The 15,367-nt window shown below is 36.9% G+C and overlaps 1 protein-coding gene, 1 long non-coding RNA gene and 1 pseudogene across 6 annotated transcripts; 1 reads left to right on the top strand and 2 right to left on the bottom strand.

Annotated features, from left to right (window-relative positions):
- Positions 1 to 237: 237 nt before the first annotated feature.
- Positions 238 to 1,973, bottom strand: LOC121968366 (annotated as a pseudogene).
- A 3,401-nt stretch (positions 1,974 to 5,374) lies between these two features.
- Positions 5,375 to 13,189, top strand: LOC122056565. 2 transcript variants are annotated; one of them, XR_006133270.1, is made up of 4 exons: positions 5,375 to 5,699; positions 9,174 to 9,307; positions 9,394 to 9,708; positions 12,721 to 13,189. It is a non-coding gene; the product is annotated as an uncharacterized LOC122056565 (long non-coding RNA). The 2 variants fall into 2 exon arrangements; XR_006133269.1 differs by having other exon boundaries at positions 9,174 to 9,708.
- Positions 7,840 to 12,450, bottom strand: LOC122056564 (protein NEGATIVE GRAVITROPIC RESPONSE OF ROOTS-like). 4 transcript variants are annotated; one of them, XR_006133268.1, is made up of 5 exons: positions 12,088 to 12,195; positions 11,956 to 12,013; positions 9,154 to 9,626; positions 8,923 to 9,079; positions 7,840 to 8,078 (listed from the first exon to the last, which is right to left on the bottom strand). XR_006133268.1 is itself a non-coding variant. In XM_042618571.1 (5 exons), the coding sequence occupies exons 1-5, from the start codon at positions 12,312 to 12,314 to the stop codon at positions 8,041 to 8,043; spliced, it is 750 nt and encodes a 249-aa protein (XP_042474505.1). In that variant the 5' UTR covers positions 12,315 to 12,450; the 3' UTR covers positions 7,840 to 8,040. The 4 variants fall into 4 exon arrangements, 3 of the variants coding, with proteins under 3 accessions (XP_042474505.1, XP_042474504.1, XP_042474503.1); XM_042618571.1 differs by lacking the exon at positions 12,088 to 12,195 and adding an exon at positions 12,309 to 12,450 and having other exon boundaries at positions 11,956 to 12,031; XM_042618570.1 differs by lacking the exon at positions 7,840 to 8,078 and having other exon boundaries at positions 8,093 to 9,079; positions 11,956 to 12,002; positions 12,088 to 12,182.
- Positions 13,190 to 15,367: the final 2,178 nt, after the last annotated feature.

Raw genomic sequence — 15,367 nt, 5'->3', positions numbered from 1 at the left:
AATCTGTTCTTTCCTTTTTCAAATTTTACCTTTTTATTAGATTATCATTCCAAAAGAAATCGACTTACCACTTCTCATAAACCTTTTTCACCTTCTAAGAAAAACTAAAAAAATAAAACTAAACTAAATAAAAAAAAAAAAGTCATTCAACCAAACATCCTTTTAACTCCAAACTGATACCAGCAACAAACAACAATAAAATTACCATGAAACAACAACATAGAGCTCGAAGCTCATGGTCCCGAAGAAGAATAGAACCACATTAAATCTATTACAGGTAGTCTTCCTCTATACAGAAAGACTATTTCCCACAACTTAAATCCGTCACCATAAGATCAGTTAAACTACCCTTTTTGCGACTAACAATAACCATAATAAAAGAAAAACTTTAAATTTTTCCGAGAATAATACAAATTTGGTATCTCATGCAAAGAAAAACTTAAATTTTTTCCAATCAGTACTACAAATTTGGTATCACATGCATTTACGATTTACCCTCTTGTACTGCTTTGGCTAACAATATACTTGTACTCTTTATTTTTGATACCATATCAAATGGTAATAAGAGTGTGAGTGTCTATGGACCAACAAACATGACAGGGGAGGGTTAGTTACTCAAAAATCTTTTCACCTATTGCGAATAATAAAAAAAAAGAAAGAACTAAATATGCAGAGATAAGCTGGGATCAAGAAGACATTTTTCCAACATTCTATGCTTGTAAGATCCATATCAGCCGACTTTGCGACCTCCAAGATCCTTCCGGTGAGCCCGACGCCGACGATACCAGCTAAGATCCCGGCGGTATTCGAAACTCCCATAACAATTCCTGCATATCGCGGAGCCACGCCCATGTGACTTACAGCGAACCCGGCTCTTCCAAGTGCTAAGAATCCAAGAGAAATGGAAGAGCATATGACAGTCCAGGAGGGATTCCTGAATAGTGGAATGGCCATTAGAGCAAGAGCTGAGATGACAAAGCCGATGGTGTTGAGAAGCTTCCGACTCGGAAGTTCCGAGTCTTGGTTACTGATAAAAACCTTCTTGTGATTAAGTGATCAGCTAAAATCCCTCCTATGTTTGAGAAGATGAACATGTTGAAGTAAGGAATCATCTTAGAAGATCCCATGTCCTGAAGACTGAGCTGAAGACCGAGTTCAAAGTACGTCGGCAACCAGTTCATTAGTACGCACAGTGCATAGTGAAAGGTGAAGTTGTTTACCACGATTGCTCAAATCGGTAAGTTGAAAATTATCTTCTTCCAAGGAATTTTAGTGAGGCGCCTCAAGTTTCCAGCACTTGGGATTCTCTTTTCTCTTGAAACAGACAAGTTGGGCTCTCCAAAACCTGCAGCAGCAGCTTTGGGATGTTCGGAACGAACTGGATCACTAGAAAACCTAAACCAGAGAAATGACCACATGATACCCAGAGCTGATTCAACCATGAAAACTGACTGAGGTCCCTTGTATTTTACCAGACTTGGCAACACAAGCATGCCACCAGCTGCTCCTAGGTACATCCCGGATATGTCCTAAGAGAAACAGAACGGGAGCGCTCATGGGGAGGGACCCATTGTGCTAGAATTGTGTGAATGGAGGGGAATATAAAGCCTTGTGCCACACCTACAAGGAAGCGGGCGGGGCAACAACCATTATATTCACTTTGCTTGCATCTAGTGGAGCAAATGCACATGTTAGCGACCACAGCAAAAACGAAAACAGCAGAACTCGTCGTCCTCCAACATATTGTGCAGCCCAACCCCCAGGCACTTGTGACACAACATATCCATAATAGAATACCGAAAGCATTAGGCCCTTGCTTGATTGATTCACACCAATGCTATCTGCAGCCGCTGTGTACGCAATTGAGAATCCTATTCGCTCTATATAGCACACACTAGTGCAGATAAAGGTTAATAAAAAGATAATGTACCGCATTGGAAGTCTCATCTTCTTCAACAGTTCCATTAGTTTATATCATGGAGTATACGCCCATTGATGCAGATTTAACTCCGAGGGTCACTAGTGTTGGTCGAGTCAAGGCAGTCAACGCCCGATAGCCTGGCTAGTTGGCACCTCACTCGCTCGACTGGCATAAAGATGACCCGCTCCAACATTAGCACAGCTTGGTAACACCGAGCATCCGACGCTCAGAAAAGCAAGTATCAAGTATCCACAAAGGTACGTCGAGCGGCAACCCGTTCTGCCTTATATCAATCCTAGAAATCAGCAGAGCGGAATGACGACCAAGCAGACTACATTCAGACACATTGATATTATGACTAAGCTGCTTCCCGATTCGGTCAGGAAGCAGATCTGTCAGCCAAGCACTAATCCCGTTCGGCACATCAGCGGAACAAAGGATAGTGAAGTGCTGGCCGAGCGTCTATCCCGTTCGCCCCAGGGGCAGACAGTGTTCGAACAAGATAAAGGTCGACCGAGCGACTTTTCCGCTCGACCCAATAATAAACAAAAAAGTTATTTGTCGATATCCTTTTGGGAGCCAGTGTTGCCGACAGACAGCATGGTCAGGCAGAGGATCGTACGACGAAAGCTTCGACTGTCACGTCAGAGATATACTCGGCTCGTTAAGGTATTGTGTCAGAGATAGTTTCCTGACACATCTTTTCATGGAAATCGTGGAGAAGTGCACACGCCTTGGGAAGCGTACACATGCATTACAAGAGCCCTATATAAAAGGGGAGGGAGGTATGAGATAATCCACTGTTGTTGCTATTGTTCGTTACTTTGCTTTGCTTCTATACATCGTCGGTGATACTTGAGCGTCGAAGGGCCAACGCCGGGACCTCTTCCCTGGCTCGGCACTGACGTAGTTGTGATTGCAGGGCCGCACGGAGTCAACACACGGTCAGTCAGAACGCCACATCTCCAGCTTCCGTCGCCTCGACTATCGGACAGGATCACCCATGTATCCAAATTTCACTCCTTGTGTCAGTTATTGTTCTTCAATAAAGCTAATCCTGCACTCTTCTCTCACTCTGCATGATTTGGGAATATTGGCATGTTAAAGAAGCAACTATAGGACTTGAAGCGATCTTCATAAACAAAATTCAAAAATCTGAAGCCATGACCATATTACAGAAGATAATTATCTTGCTGAAGCAACAAAAAGCTGACAATTGACAATCAATTGGAAAACACACCACTGGATGAAAAGTGTACAGATGAAACTGATCATCATTCTGATTGAGTTAGTACAAACAAAATGAAGGGCTCTCTACTAGGACAGTCAAGCCATTGGAAGAGGACTAATTTGTTGAGATTTTTGTCTTGGTAGTGTATGTATTTATGTGTGTTTAAGATTGATGTGATGGTTTTGGGCAGTCGATAGTGCATTAAGACATGCAGGCTATTAAATCACTATGTATTGCATCCTACCAAAAATATTCTAACTGAAACTAAAAACACAAATTGTGACCGGAAAGAAAACCAAGTCCAATCGAAAAGGATCACTAATTAAGAAACATGATGATGAATCTTAAATGCTCTTGTAGAACCTATGTTGCAGAGTCATGCTATTTATATTTAAGTGCACATATTTGAATTAAACCAAAGTGAAAGGAGGGTCATATGCTTGCAGAGATTCTCACTCAGATTTTTTCAACTAAAGTGGAACCTATCACTTGGTTGATGAAGCCATATCTGCTTATTGCAACACATTTTTAATGAAAACTAATTCCCATGGTTTGAAATACATTCAACAAAGCATTATCCAAAGGAATGTTACATAATTCAGGAATTTGTATTACAAAGTTTTATATTGTTAGGTTTTGAAGTTCAAGTATTTTCATGGCACTTCTCCTTGAACCGGAATAATGAGAGAGAACTATTATCAAGAAAATTGAATAACTCTTCAAATAGTATGGGTCTGAGTTGATTATGGTAAACTGGAAAAGATCACCGACTAGCAACAATATGCAGAGACAGGGACAGAGTTCTTATGTCAGTAGTTTTCCAAGACAAATATTCACTTGGAAAAGTTTACCAGTAGGTGGTCTCGCCTTAGTCATCTTAGGTTTGATATCTCTCTTCTTCTTACTCTCTCCGCACACAATTTGTTACATTAAGATCAATTAATTTTGGGGAAAAGTTGCCCAGAAATATACCATAGAATAGCTCTAAGTCCCTTGATTATTAGAATGGTGAATGATTCAATTCTTGGGGTTCAGGCTCACATGTTCAGAAGATGGCCGTAATCCACTAGAAAAAGAAGATTTTTTGCACATTGGTATTAAGTGCTGGTGGGTATGAACTTACTATGCTTCCACTAAGCAGAGGGATTTTCTACCATCAATAAAAGTAGAGAAGTATGTGCTTCCATTTCAACTATAGTCCCCACCACATAACCTCTCCATTGGTTTACATCCAGATGAACTTTGTCAAATGTAAAATAAGTGTATACAACAACTACAAGTTTACAACTAGTGGGAAACTAAAGAGCATATTGTTCAACACCTGCATGGATTTGGTCTCAATTCAATTCCAATTGACATTTGCCAAACTCCTAATTCCCTCATAAAAAGTATACTTCAGAAACTCAAAACACTGACCGCCAGTTAGATTTAGGTTCTTTTTCCCCAGTAGCCTTGTAAATTCCTTAAAAACAACGTCTAAATCGAACGACAAATTTATATATTCCTAGAATGTAAACTTGAAGTTAGTTCAACTTTCCGATCCAACGGGAATTCACTGATACAAATATACATCCACAGACTCTGACCTCGATGCTCCCCATTTCCCCATCCCCCCACCGTTTAACCTCGGATCTCACCGGAACGATTACAAACCAGCCACATTCGATCCAAAAACACCAGATTTAATGCTTGTATCTACAAGGATCAAGTGAAGAGAAGAAACAAAAACAAAATTCGAGGAAAGCGGCAAGGCGAAATACCTGGGCGTTGTCGTTTCCGGAGAGCGTTACGTGTGAGAGAGGAAGCTCTGGAGCAGATAGGAACCGCCGCCGCGGGGAGTTCACAGGTCGCCTCGTCCGTTACCAAGTGAGATGGCGAGGGTCGAGCAAAAGGAAAGCCGTGAACAGGAAATGGAAGAAGAAAGAGAAAGACGGGCGCGATGGCATAACAGTAAATATGGCATTTATTGTAGGGGTAAATAAGAACATGCAATGCAATCAGCCGATGGCAATGCATTATTCACGGCGGTTGAAGGGAAGTTGACTTCCGTTTACTGGACAGGCGCAGCCCGACCCGACACTACCTTTCGGATCGAATTTTAGACCAATCGGGTCGGATTTATGATGTGGCAGGCTTGATGAAGCGGATCCAATGGTTAAACGTCGATCTCTCGGATCCGGTAACGTTTGATGAAGCAGATCGAACGGTAAAATGTCGACCATCGCGGGAGAGAAGTCCCCGGGCAGCTGAGGCGGTCGTCCTCGTCTCGTACGTCTCGAGGTGGATGCGTCACTGATCTGCTCGCCTCGGTGGAGGGGATCGGCGATCTTCCAGATGTCGAGAGCGGCAACGACATCGAGGACGAGTTCCTCATCGAGGTGGCAGGGTTTGTTGATCTCGCTCGCAATCTGCTCAGCCTCGGTAGAGAGGAATGGATCGGCGATCTTCCCGATGCCGAGGGCGGCACCGACTGGAGTTTGAGAGGAGATCTATTTTCTTCGATTCGTAATCCAATGACTGGGAGGAGCGCCTTCCAGACGCTGTAAGGTGACATTTGTTAAGTAATTTTAGATGGCATTACGATTTTGATTCAAGTTCTATATTTTATTTCCATTTTTTTTCTTAAAAAAATTCAAAATCCTCTTAAAATGCTTGCAAATCAAGAAATTTTTTTATCATAGTGCTCCTTCAATATCCTTTTTTTTTTGGCTCAAAGAACTTTAATACGGTTTGTCACTTGTGAAAGTCTCACAATGAATAACTGTGATGACTGAGGTTTCTTATCAGTTGGTTCTGGGATATGCACTTTTGTTCATGAGAGGGAATTTTGAGCTTGCTGCAATTAAACATCTCTGTCTCTATCATAGTCTATAATCTTATAATAATAATAATAATAATAATAATATTATTATTATTATTATTATTATTATTATTATTATTATTATTATTATTTGAAACATCAACTAAGGATATCAGCATATTAGCGAGTTTCTACGCTTCCAAATGAAAATGCATCAGTAGTAGATTCGATAGTTTCAATGTGCAAAAGCAAAGGCATTATGCTCTTAATTTTTTGTCATATCAATAGGTTGAGAATGTGTTAGGAAATCAATGGAACACAAAGGTATCTAAATTTCCCTATCCGAAGAATTCTAACTAATTGTGTCATACCCATGGTTTAAAGTGCTGCGCCGAGACGGTTGAAACGGGCGAAACATCTCGTTCCACTCAGTGACCGGCACGACCCCAGCACCAGACCTACATTAGCTGTGACGTGTTGCGTGACCCAGCGGAGGTGTCGCTCGATCCCACAACAGCAGTGGAGGGGTCGCATAACCCTTCCATTGCCACCGCGGATACATCGCGCGGCCCTGCAACCGTTCTAGAGGGGTCGCACGATCACTGTAGTCGTGCCGGAGGAGTCACGCGATCCCCGCGGCCATGATTGAGGGGTCGCGCAACTCCACGACGACGCCAAAGTCACACGAGCTTGCGAATGATGTCGGATTTCGAATTTCTTTTAATTAAACTTAGGTTAATTATTTTAATCAACTCCTATCTATGATGAAGATAATCTCATAATCTAAAAGACTTTATTAAACCCTAATAAAATTATCTAATTAATTTTATATTTCATTTATTTTAATTTAAAAATTATAATAAAATTTTTATTTATTTATTTATCTATTTTCATATCTTTTCCCTTTTTTTAAGAATATTTTTTATATTGTTTATTTTTAAATATTTATATTAAATGTTTTATTTTTTAATTAATATATTTTATATTTTAAAAATACTGAAATTATATCGTCACGATACAATATGGTACCGAAACTGTATCGTTCTAGTCCAATACCAAAACCTCGACACGGGTCAAAATTTTAAACCTTGGTCATACCCAAAAAAATTAGTGGCTAACCACTTTGAAATATTGATTTAATGTTATTTGAGCTTTTTGGTGTGAATTTGTTCAGACATTTTCACTCTGATTGCTATTGCATTATTCATGATTTAAGTCTGTAGAGAATCATTTAATATCTCACCCTTCAGGAAACAATATTATCCATTCTGAATTTATTCCATTAGATAATCCATATATCTGTGTTTTGACGCTATTATCTATTAGGTTAGAGTAGCTTTTCAAAGGAGATTACAGCCTATTGCTATTTCGTGAGGTATGTTGTATACTGAAATCTGAGTTCAACCCTGGTGTGTTCTTTTAGGCAGCATGTGTAACTGGAATAGATTTGTTTTTTCTTTGAATTTGAAATGTAATTCTGAAACATGAATTAGTACACTTACAAGCCATGGGTTGTCACTTAAATTTTTATGTGTGTGTGTATGTGCACATGGGTATCTATATATACATGGGTATTTGTGTGTACATGGTTGCAGAACTCTGTCAAGACCCAAAGTCTAGCTTAAAAATCCAAATCATTCTTATCAGCAGTGTGTGAGGTTAAGTGGTGGTTATCCCATCAGACATGCAACTTTTTTCAACAACTCACATTCTTAGAAAGGTCAACTCTAATATTAGATGAGAAAACTAACCTCTTAACTTATGAGAATCAACTACTTGCCTAAAATGTTTATGCTCAAGTTAATGGATTATAAAGCTTTTTTATTAGCTCACAATTTCACTCACGGAGTTATTTTACATATTCTTTGTTAATATAGTTTCTTAAGATTGTTTCCTAGTCGAAACCTTAGTAATTGTGTTTTATTTCAGAAAAATTGCATACATATATAGGTTTACATCTTAAATAACATTTTTTGGACTTGCATTCTGAATCATAACAGGCTTTGAAGTAGCTGCATAAAACAACCTCTCGATACCATTCGCTTTCTGGAAACAGAATCCTGAAGTTTGTTTCCTTACCAGGATCAATCAAACTTCCTCACTTGTCTTCATTTCTAGTACAATATCTGAAGAGAGGAAAAATAGGTCTATTCCATGGAAACTACTAAAAGAGTGTTATGAATAAAACTTAGCAAAACTTAACAGGAGATAATTTTAATTAAAAATTCCAAAATCCAAACAAAAACCAATCAATGCAATAGGAAAGGAGAACTACAAATATTGACAAAATAAAACAGAGTGAGAAAAAAAAATCCGGTGGAAGTGTCAGGGAGCAGACTCTCTTTACATAGAATGTTGTCACTCACATTGCATAGAGTGCGGCAAACCTCCCCTATGATACATTAACAAACCAGTTTTATATAAGTGTATTCCAAGATGTCAAACAAAATGGGCTTCTGATGGCAAGCCTAGAAGAAAGTGAGAAAGAATTGGGGTTTCTGGTGTTAGGGATGGATAGAAGATTATTATTCTTCCAAGACTCAAAACTCATTTTTATAAACCTCGGTAACAAAATTGATTCAATTTGTCAATATGGTCAGTCTAACCAAGCGGCGAATTTGCCCGACAAGGTTAACTGAACTAAAATACTAGTCCAACCCAAATAAACAACTACGAAAGAGACTGTTGTAAAGATAAAATATAGGACTTTTTTTATAATGAACTCAACCCAGTGCTCAAGCGGAGTCCAGCAGGAACATGTACATGTGTTGTTAGTAAAGCCAAGCCACATCCATGCATATCTACATCCATGCACTATGCGAAAGTGGGTAATGTAATTGGTTGTTTATAAAGCCTTTAAAATCTACTTTTGGAGGTGGGACTCATGGAAAAAAAAAGCCAAACATTTAGTTGAAATCGCAATTCAGAACCAACAAATTGCAGGATAACAATTGTTCATAGACAACTTACATTCTGAATCTGTTCTGACCCACTGGCCTCCTTTTTCTCCTTTTTTATGCATCTCATCATCATCCCATGCTGTCTCCTTCCTTCGTTTCTCCAAACACTTTGTTTGTTGTGATGAATGTTGTGGGTACACTTTCTTGTGAAGTATCGCCTTGTAAAACTGCAATAAAATTTATTTAAAACTGGAACACCATGAAAAGGTTTAACATCACATATTCTTGAAGTAATTAATACCTTCTCCATTTTTGATTCAGGCACGGGATCCGTCAACTTTGAAGCCAGGGTAAAGCCACTCCTGCAGATGAATATGTTTTTTACAATCAATGAGATCGGCTTTTGCTTGATCAGGTTACAATTCTCTGATAACATGTGTTTTGTTCTGTTTAAGGTGAGCTTCTTATACGGCAACATATCAGCGTCGTTGTCTTCGTCATTTAGATCATTGTATAACTTAGGGTCAATGTCATTCTGCAGCACCACTGTTTGTGATCCATCGCCATTGGTTTTGGATGACAGTTGAGTTAGGTCCCTCAGTTGGACCTCCTCTTCAGCTGTAACATCTATTAGATTTTGCAAGAAAGATTTATTCTTGAATGAATCAATTCTCTGGTCGTCTTGAGTGAACTCATCTGAACCCAATGTCCCAATCGTGAGTAGTGATGGAAGTGAGTTGATGAATTCTCTGTCGAATTCCTGTTGACTGGGATCTGAAGCAGCAGGATGAATAAGCATGCAATGTTGAGACAATATGTGCATTGTCGTGCTCAATCAACAACAAAGGATAACAAGGTATGTCTCTACATAAACTGAAAGGAAACTTCTTATTTTATATTTATATATTTTTTTTGGAAGAATATAACATTTTACCATTCATAATCAACATTTCACCATATTTACTTTGCGATAACATCAGGGTGCCTAAAATGTTCAATTTAAATTGTGTGGGAATTTTCTTTTTATTTTTCATGTCACAACTTGATTTGCAAATTAGCTTGTGTCAAAATTTAGGACTAAAAAAGCATATATTTTAGGGCAAAAGTCAAATGGCCGCCCCCATTTTTTCCAATTGGGCGCCCCACTTTTATTTTTTAGCAAAAGGATGTCCCATGTACATTTATCCTCTACCCTCCGATACTGTCTCATTATTATCTCCCGTCTAAACCTCGCCTAAATTTTGAACGCATTATAGCAGTTACGGTTTTGTAGCTACTACAACTGTAGATTCAACCTGCTCATCTAACATTCATGTGTATTCAACCTACTTATCTTACATTATTCATGTGTAGCAGCTACGAACTATAGTTGCTACGAATCGTAACTATTGGACCGTGTCCAACTGATTCAGAATTAATTTAGGCGGAGGATAATAATAGGAACAGTATCAGAGGGCAAGAGGGTAAATGTACATGACTAAATGGTGGGAAGGGGTGCCCTTTTGATAAAAATGAAATTAGGGCGCCCGTTTGATGATCTGAAAAAAATGACGTGTCTTTTTGATTTTTGCCCTTTTTTTTAAGACTAAGATGCTTACAATGCTCAACTTGGAACTATAACTGCTTCAACATATGTAGTAGTTACCAATCGTAGTTGTTATAGCGCGTCCAACTAATTTAGAATTTAGGCGGGAGATAATAATAGGAATAGCATCGGAGGGCAAGAGGATAAATGTACATGACTAAACGGTGGGAAGGGGCATCCTTTTGATAAAAATGAAAGTGTGGCGTCCTTTTGATGATTCAAAAAAATGACACGTCCTTTTAATGTTTGCCCTATTTTTTAAGACCAAGACACTTACAATGCTCAATTTGGAATATGTCATCATTAAATATGAGATAAATTTGTAGTTTTATCTTTCAAGTAAATTTATAAATGGGTTTATAATGTTAAAATGGCATAGAAGAGTTTTGAGGAAAAAATTTGATCCAAGGGTATTATTGGAAAATGAATAGTATGTATGAGAGATTTATAGGTTTAGAATAACATATATAATATTTAATTTTGTAATGATAAATGTAGTAATATTATTTTGATAGAATAAATAGATATTTAAATTTTAAAAATCTATTATAATAATTAATATACATAGAAGGGAGATATTTATCTCGGCTTTGCCGAGATTCGAACTTCAGATCTCATGGTGGCAATACTTCATGCGCTAGCCACTAGATCCATCCGAGGGGACATAAATTTGTGTTTCATGAACCATGAACTAGAGCTATAATCAAACCAAATCCAACCAAACTTAAATAGTATTTTAAGTTTATTTTTCAAAACAAAGGTCAGAGCTTATTTTGGTTAAAAAAATATTACGAGGGGCATTTTAGTAAATACCTACTGTTAAGAAATGTTAACAGTCGAGAAAATATTATGAGGGGCTAGAATGGTTTGCTAAATTGGTCAGGAAAATATTACAATCTATGGAAATATTTAAAAAAAAATAATGAACAAGAGGACAGACCAATTAAACTCGGTTACAATACTGTCAAAAAATTACCTTTAAATAATATTTTTTAGACTTTCTAAATCCAAATATGAAACATCAAAATATAAAGACAGGAAAGGGTAAACCATTGATGCAACTTATCTTCAACAGTACACAAATTTATGATATATACTCAACATTAGCCTGAGAAAAAGCCAACTCTCGTTAGATCCACTAAACAACTACATGCTAAGTTGTTTCCTCAACTTAGAGTTAAATCAGAAAAAAAAATCCACAAAGGAGATTTAGAGCTTTTTTAACAGACCAACTAAAGTGTCTGTTTCCTTACTCATTGCTTAAAAACTATATATATATATATATATATATATAAGAACTTTTAAAAAAAAAAAATCAAAGATTTATAAGTTGGAGCTAACCTAAAAATTTGGCCCTAATTTGACATAGAGCATTAGTTTATTTGCTGAGTGTTTACATAAAATGCAATGAGATTTTAACATCTTCCTCTAAGAGAAGACCAAAAACTATTTATCATAAAAATGGTTGTCGTGGATAGAAAGCTTATTTAGATTCTCATACTAGTAACTGAATCTTACTAGGAATGGTGCTTGACCCCACATCATCTCTCTGTGCTTGTTTCCCCCTGAACTTGCTCTGCAACCAGCTCAAGATCTGAGAACATAAAACAACTCTCAAACAATCTGAGCACAAAAAATAAGAAATTTCACCAGACTAAACCAAGGTTCTCAAGGAAAATCATGGAGTATAGATTTGCTAAAGACACTCATCCCATCATTAGCTAGAGAGAAATCTACCAAAGGCTGCTTGTTGTGGTCCTTCTCCTTTATTTTATTAGACCAATCATTTTTAAGGTGAAGACAAAGCCAAAATAAAAGACTGAAGAAGATGAAAAAGTATTGTATTTTCATGGAACATTGGTGGTCCTTACCCCCATTATTTCTAGATGAACTTGGAAGCTTTGTGTTGTGGCTCAAAACAACATAAAAAAAAAACCCCAAAAAAAAAGGGGGAGAGATGGAGAGGTTTGAAGATCCTTGATTGAAGATGGGTTGGTGGAATTAAATATAGTGGTGTGTGTTAAGTGACACAGAGTTCATAGTGGCTTTATAGAATCATAGGTGTTAAAAAAATATATCCAAGTTCACATGGGGATTTTTGACATTCCAATTGACAGTCATTTTAATTCTTTTTCTCTTCCTTTTAACATCCGTCTATCTACAGTAATTTTGCAGTTGTAATCTATTGGCAAAAATCAGAAATATTTCTTTTTTTTGGGAAATTATTAACATGATATCTCTAATTTTTAATAATATATTATGTTTGAATATTATTGATGACAGATCACTAAAAGAGTGGACTCTACTAAAGCTGAGACACTTTCCTTTATTTATTAGAGGTAAAATCAACAGAAGTATAGATGCACAATCTATTTGTGAATTGATTTTTGGTCAGATTTTGATTTACACAAAATTGGGCGGAATAATATTTTCTTTCTCTATAGAATTTCGACTTGATTGTCTCGAGAACACCTTTTGTTATTTGTTGTGAGCCTAACGCAAGCTCACGCCTTGCTCACGAGCTCATTGTGGCTGCTAGCTCGTCGCCTACTCTCAAGCCTGTCGTGAATATCATTTTCTTTCCTTTTGTTCATACAGGTAAACTAATATATGATTTTTATTAAAGAAAAATTCACAGTTAATTTTTTTTTCCTGATGATGATGATGATGATAATTTGTTCAGATTAAATTGAGAATAAAAAGCCACCCCATGATCTCTAAGAATTAATTGTGTCATTTGAGTTACAATTGTAAACCATTTGGAGGAGCAATGAACAATTAGTCTAAAATTTAGGCACCTTAATTATAAGGAATAACATCTTTGGTTTATTATTTTTTAGCAAGCTAGCTGTGGTAAGCCCAAGGTAACACACTCTTTGAGGGAAATTTATACAGATTTCTTCTACATATATTTTTGGATCCAAATTTAAAAATAATCTGGTGAGATGTAAGATTTGCTTAATTAGAAACTATTACAGTCAGGATTAAGCTTAAGGATTAAAGTGTTATTATTTTAAATATAGAATTTTGACACGATAACACTGACCTTGATGAAGTTTTTTTTTTTAAGACAATTCTAATTTTTTCTTATCCATTAGATTATTTTTTTAAAAAAATATTTTTTTTAGCATCTTCGTATCATATTGGAAGTGAGTTAAGAAATTGATATTCTTAAATAATATTATTATATGAATTTAAATCTTCACTTCACCTCCTACCGCGAATGAGAGGACTATTATCTAACTCTAATGATCAAGCTTTCTCGAGATCGATAAGAGGGTGCAAAACCAATATGTTGACTCTAATTATTTATAAATATTTGCCATTAAGCTTACCCAAGTTGAGTAGAAGACAAGGGATTTCGATGATGGGTCAAAAACAAGGAAAAATAAATTAAAGTCTAACATCTTCTCATAGATGCAATGCATTTACTTTTTATCCGCTCCTGGTTTAGTGCAGCCGATATCTATTTAGGTGGTTATTTTAATAGGTCTTATGATTAATTTTTAATGGATAAAAAATATTTTATTAGGTGTTATCTTTCCCTTCTAAGAATTGTTATATTAAGGTAAATGTTCCTCATGATTTATTTTTCTTTTAATGGAGGAGTCATTAAGATGATGACTTTATCTCTAATGCATTTATCTTTTGATGATGCCCTCTTGGTGGCAACCTCTAAATCATGTTATAGAAAGAGAAATTTGATTAGATAAAGATATAATTTTATAAGATAACACTTCAAACATGCCATGTTTGGGGCTAGATAAAAATAAAATAGTTTTTTTAATATAGAATTTTAAAATGGATTCATATGTGAATTTTAAAGTTCGTTTCGTCTAAATTATAATTTATTATATTTAGGACAAGATATAGTAGTAGTTAGTAGTTCATAAGTAAAAGATGGGAGTCATGAGACGAGAATGATGATGTTAAAATGGATATGTTAATAGAGACAGATCTCAAGATAATTTTTAATGAGGGCTAACAGAATTTTTTTTACAACAATAAATATATTTAATAACAAAAAATTCAATTCGATATCATAACAAGGATAAAATACTAAATTATAAAATTACTATTAGACTATTGCTTATTAAAGTATTAGTTAACACTTGGTGACTGTAACGACCCGCCTTCTGATCACTGGCTGTAAGGTCGATCGTCACAATATGCTAAACTATACTGTGCGAAAAGCTGGGCTAATTAAAATTTTACTCTACTAAGGATGGTTATAACTGATAAGAAAGGTCTAAAGACCTTCTTTGCTGGTGTACACATCCTAAGGAAGGGAAACTGAACATCCCAACTGAGCTAGGGACTAGAAACTAAACTTCCCAACTACCTACGGGCCTGCCGATCGATCCATAGATCGATCGGAGCTGCGGTCGTTCTGTTCCCAACTGGATCGGTCGGCAGACCGATCAGTGTGGTCTGGATCGGCCGGCAGACCGATCAGTATGTCTAGATCGGTCGGTCGACCGATCCGCACCAAACTCTCTCGAACGCTATCAGATCGGCCGGATCGGTCGGTCGACCGATCCGTGAGGATAAGAGATATCAGATTCTCGATCGGTCACCGACCGATCCAAAGGGCATCGTTGTGCCCTGATCGGTCTAGAGACCGATCAGAGTTCTGATTTCGCCCGGGAATTCTGATTTCAGCACTTTGGCGTACCAAAACCTCACACAATAACTCTAAACCAATGCAAATCACACTAATATAAAACTACTAACATTCTAAACCTGGCATACTACATAGTGCATGGTTTACTATTTCATAACACTTAACAATCAAAACTGAATAATGAAAACTAAAAACGCAAAGTGCTAATACTGAAGTAAAACTGTTTAGATCCCAAAGATCTTTATTCCAACTCCTGCCCACACACATCTTGATAGCATTGTCCTCCAGCTCCTTCTGCTAGTCCTT

Source organism: Zingiber officinale, chromosome 3B (genome assembly GCF_018446385.1).
Source record: "Zingiber officinale cultivar Zhangliang chromosome 3B, Zo_v1.1, whole genome shotgun sequence".
Taxonomy (NCBI): domain Eukaryota; kingdom Viridiplantae; phylum Streptophyta; class Magnoliopsida; order Zingiberales; family Zingiberaceae; genus Zingiber; species Zingiber officinale.
The sequence above is the reverse complement of the archived record's forward strand: the minus strand, read 5'-3'. Positions and strand labels throughout refer to the sequence as shown.

What these genes read in the sequence shown, in the direction of transcription:
- LOC122056564 (XM_042618569.1), bottom strand. An exon ending in GGGGTCAAGCACCATTCCTA is followed by an intron (nt 9,627 to 11,955) that starts GTAAGATTCAGT and finishes CTGCTGCTTCAG; the next exon opens with ATCCCAGTCAACAGGAATTC. An exon ending in CTGAATCAAAAATGGAGAAG is followed by an intron (nt 9,080 to 9,153) that starts GTATTAATTACT and finishes ATTTTATTGCAG; the next exon opens with TTTTACAAGGCGATACTTCA.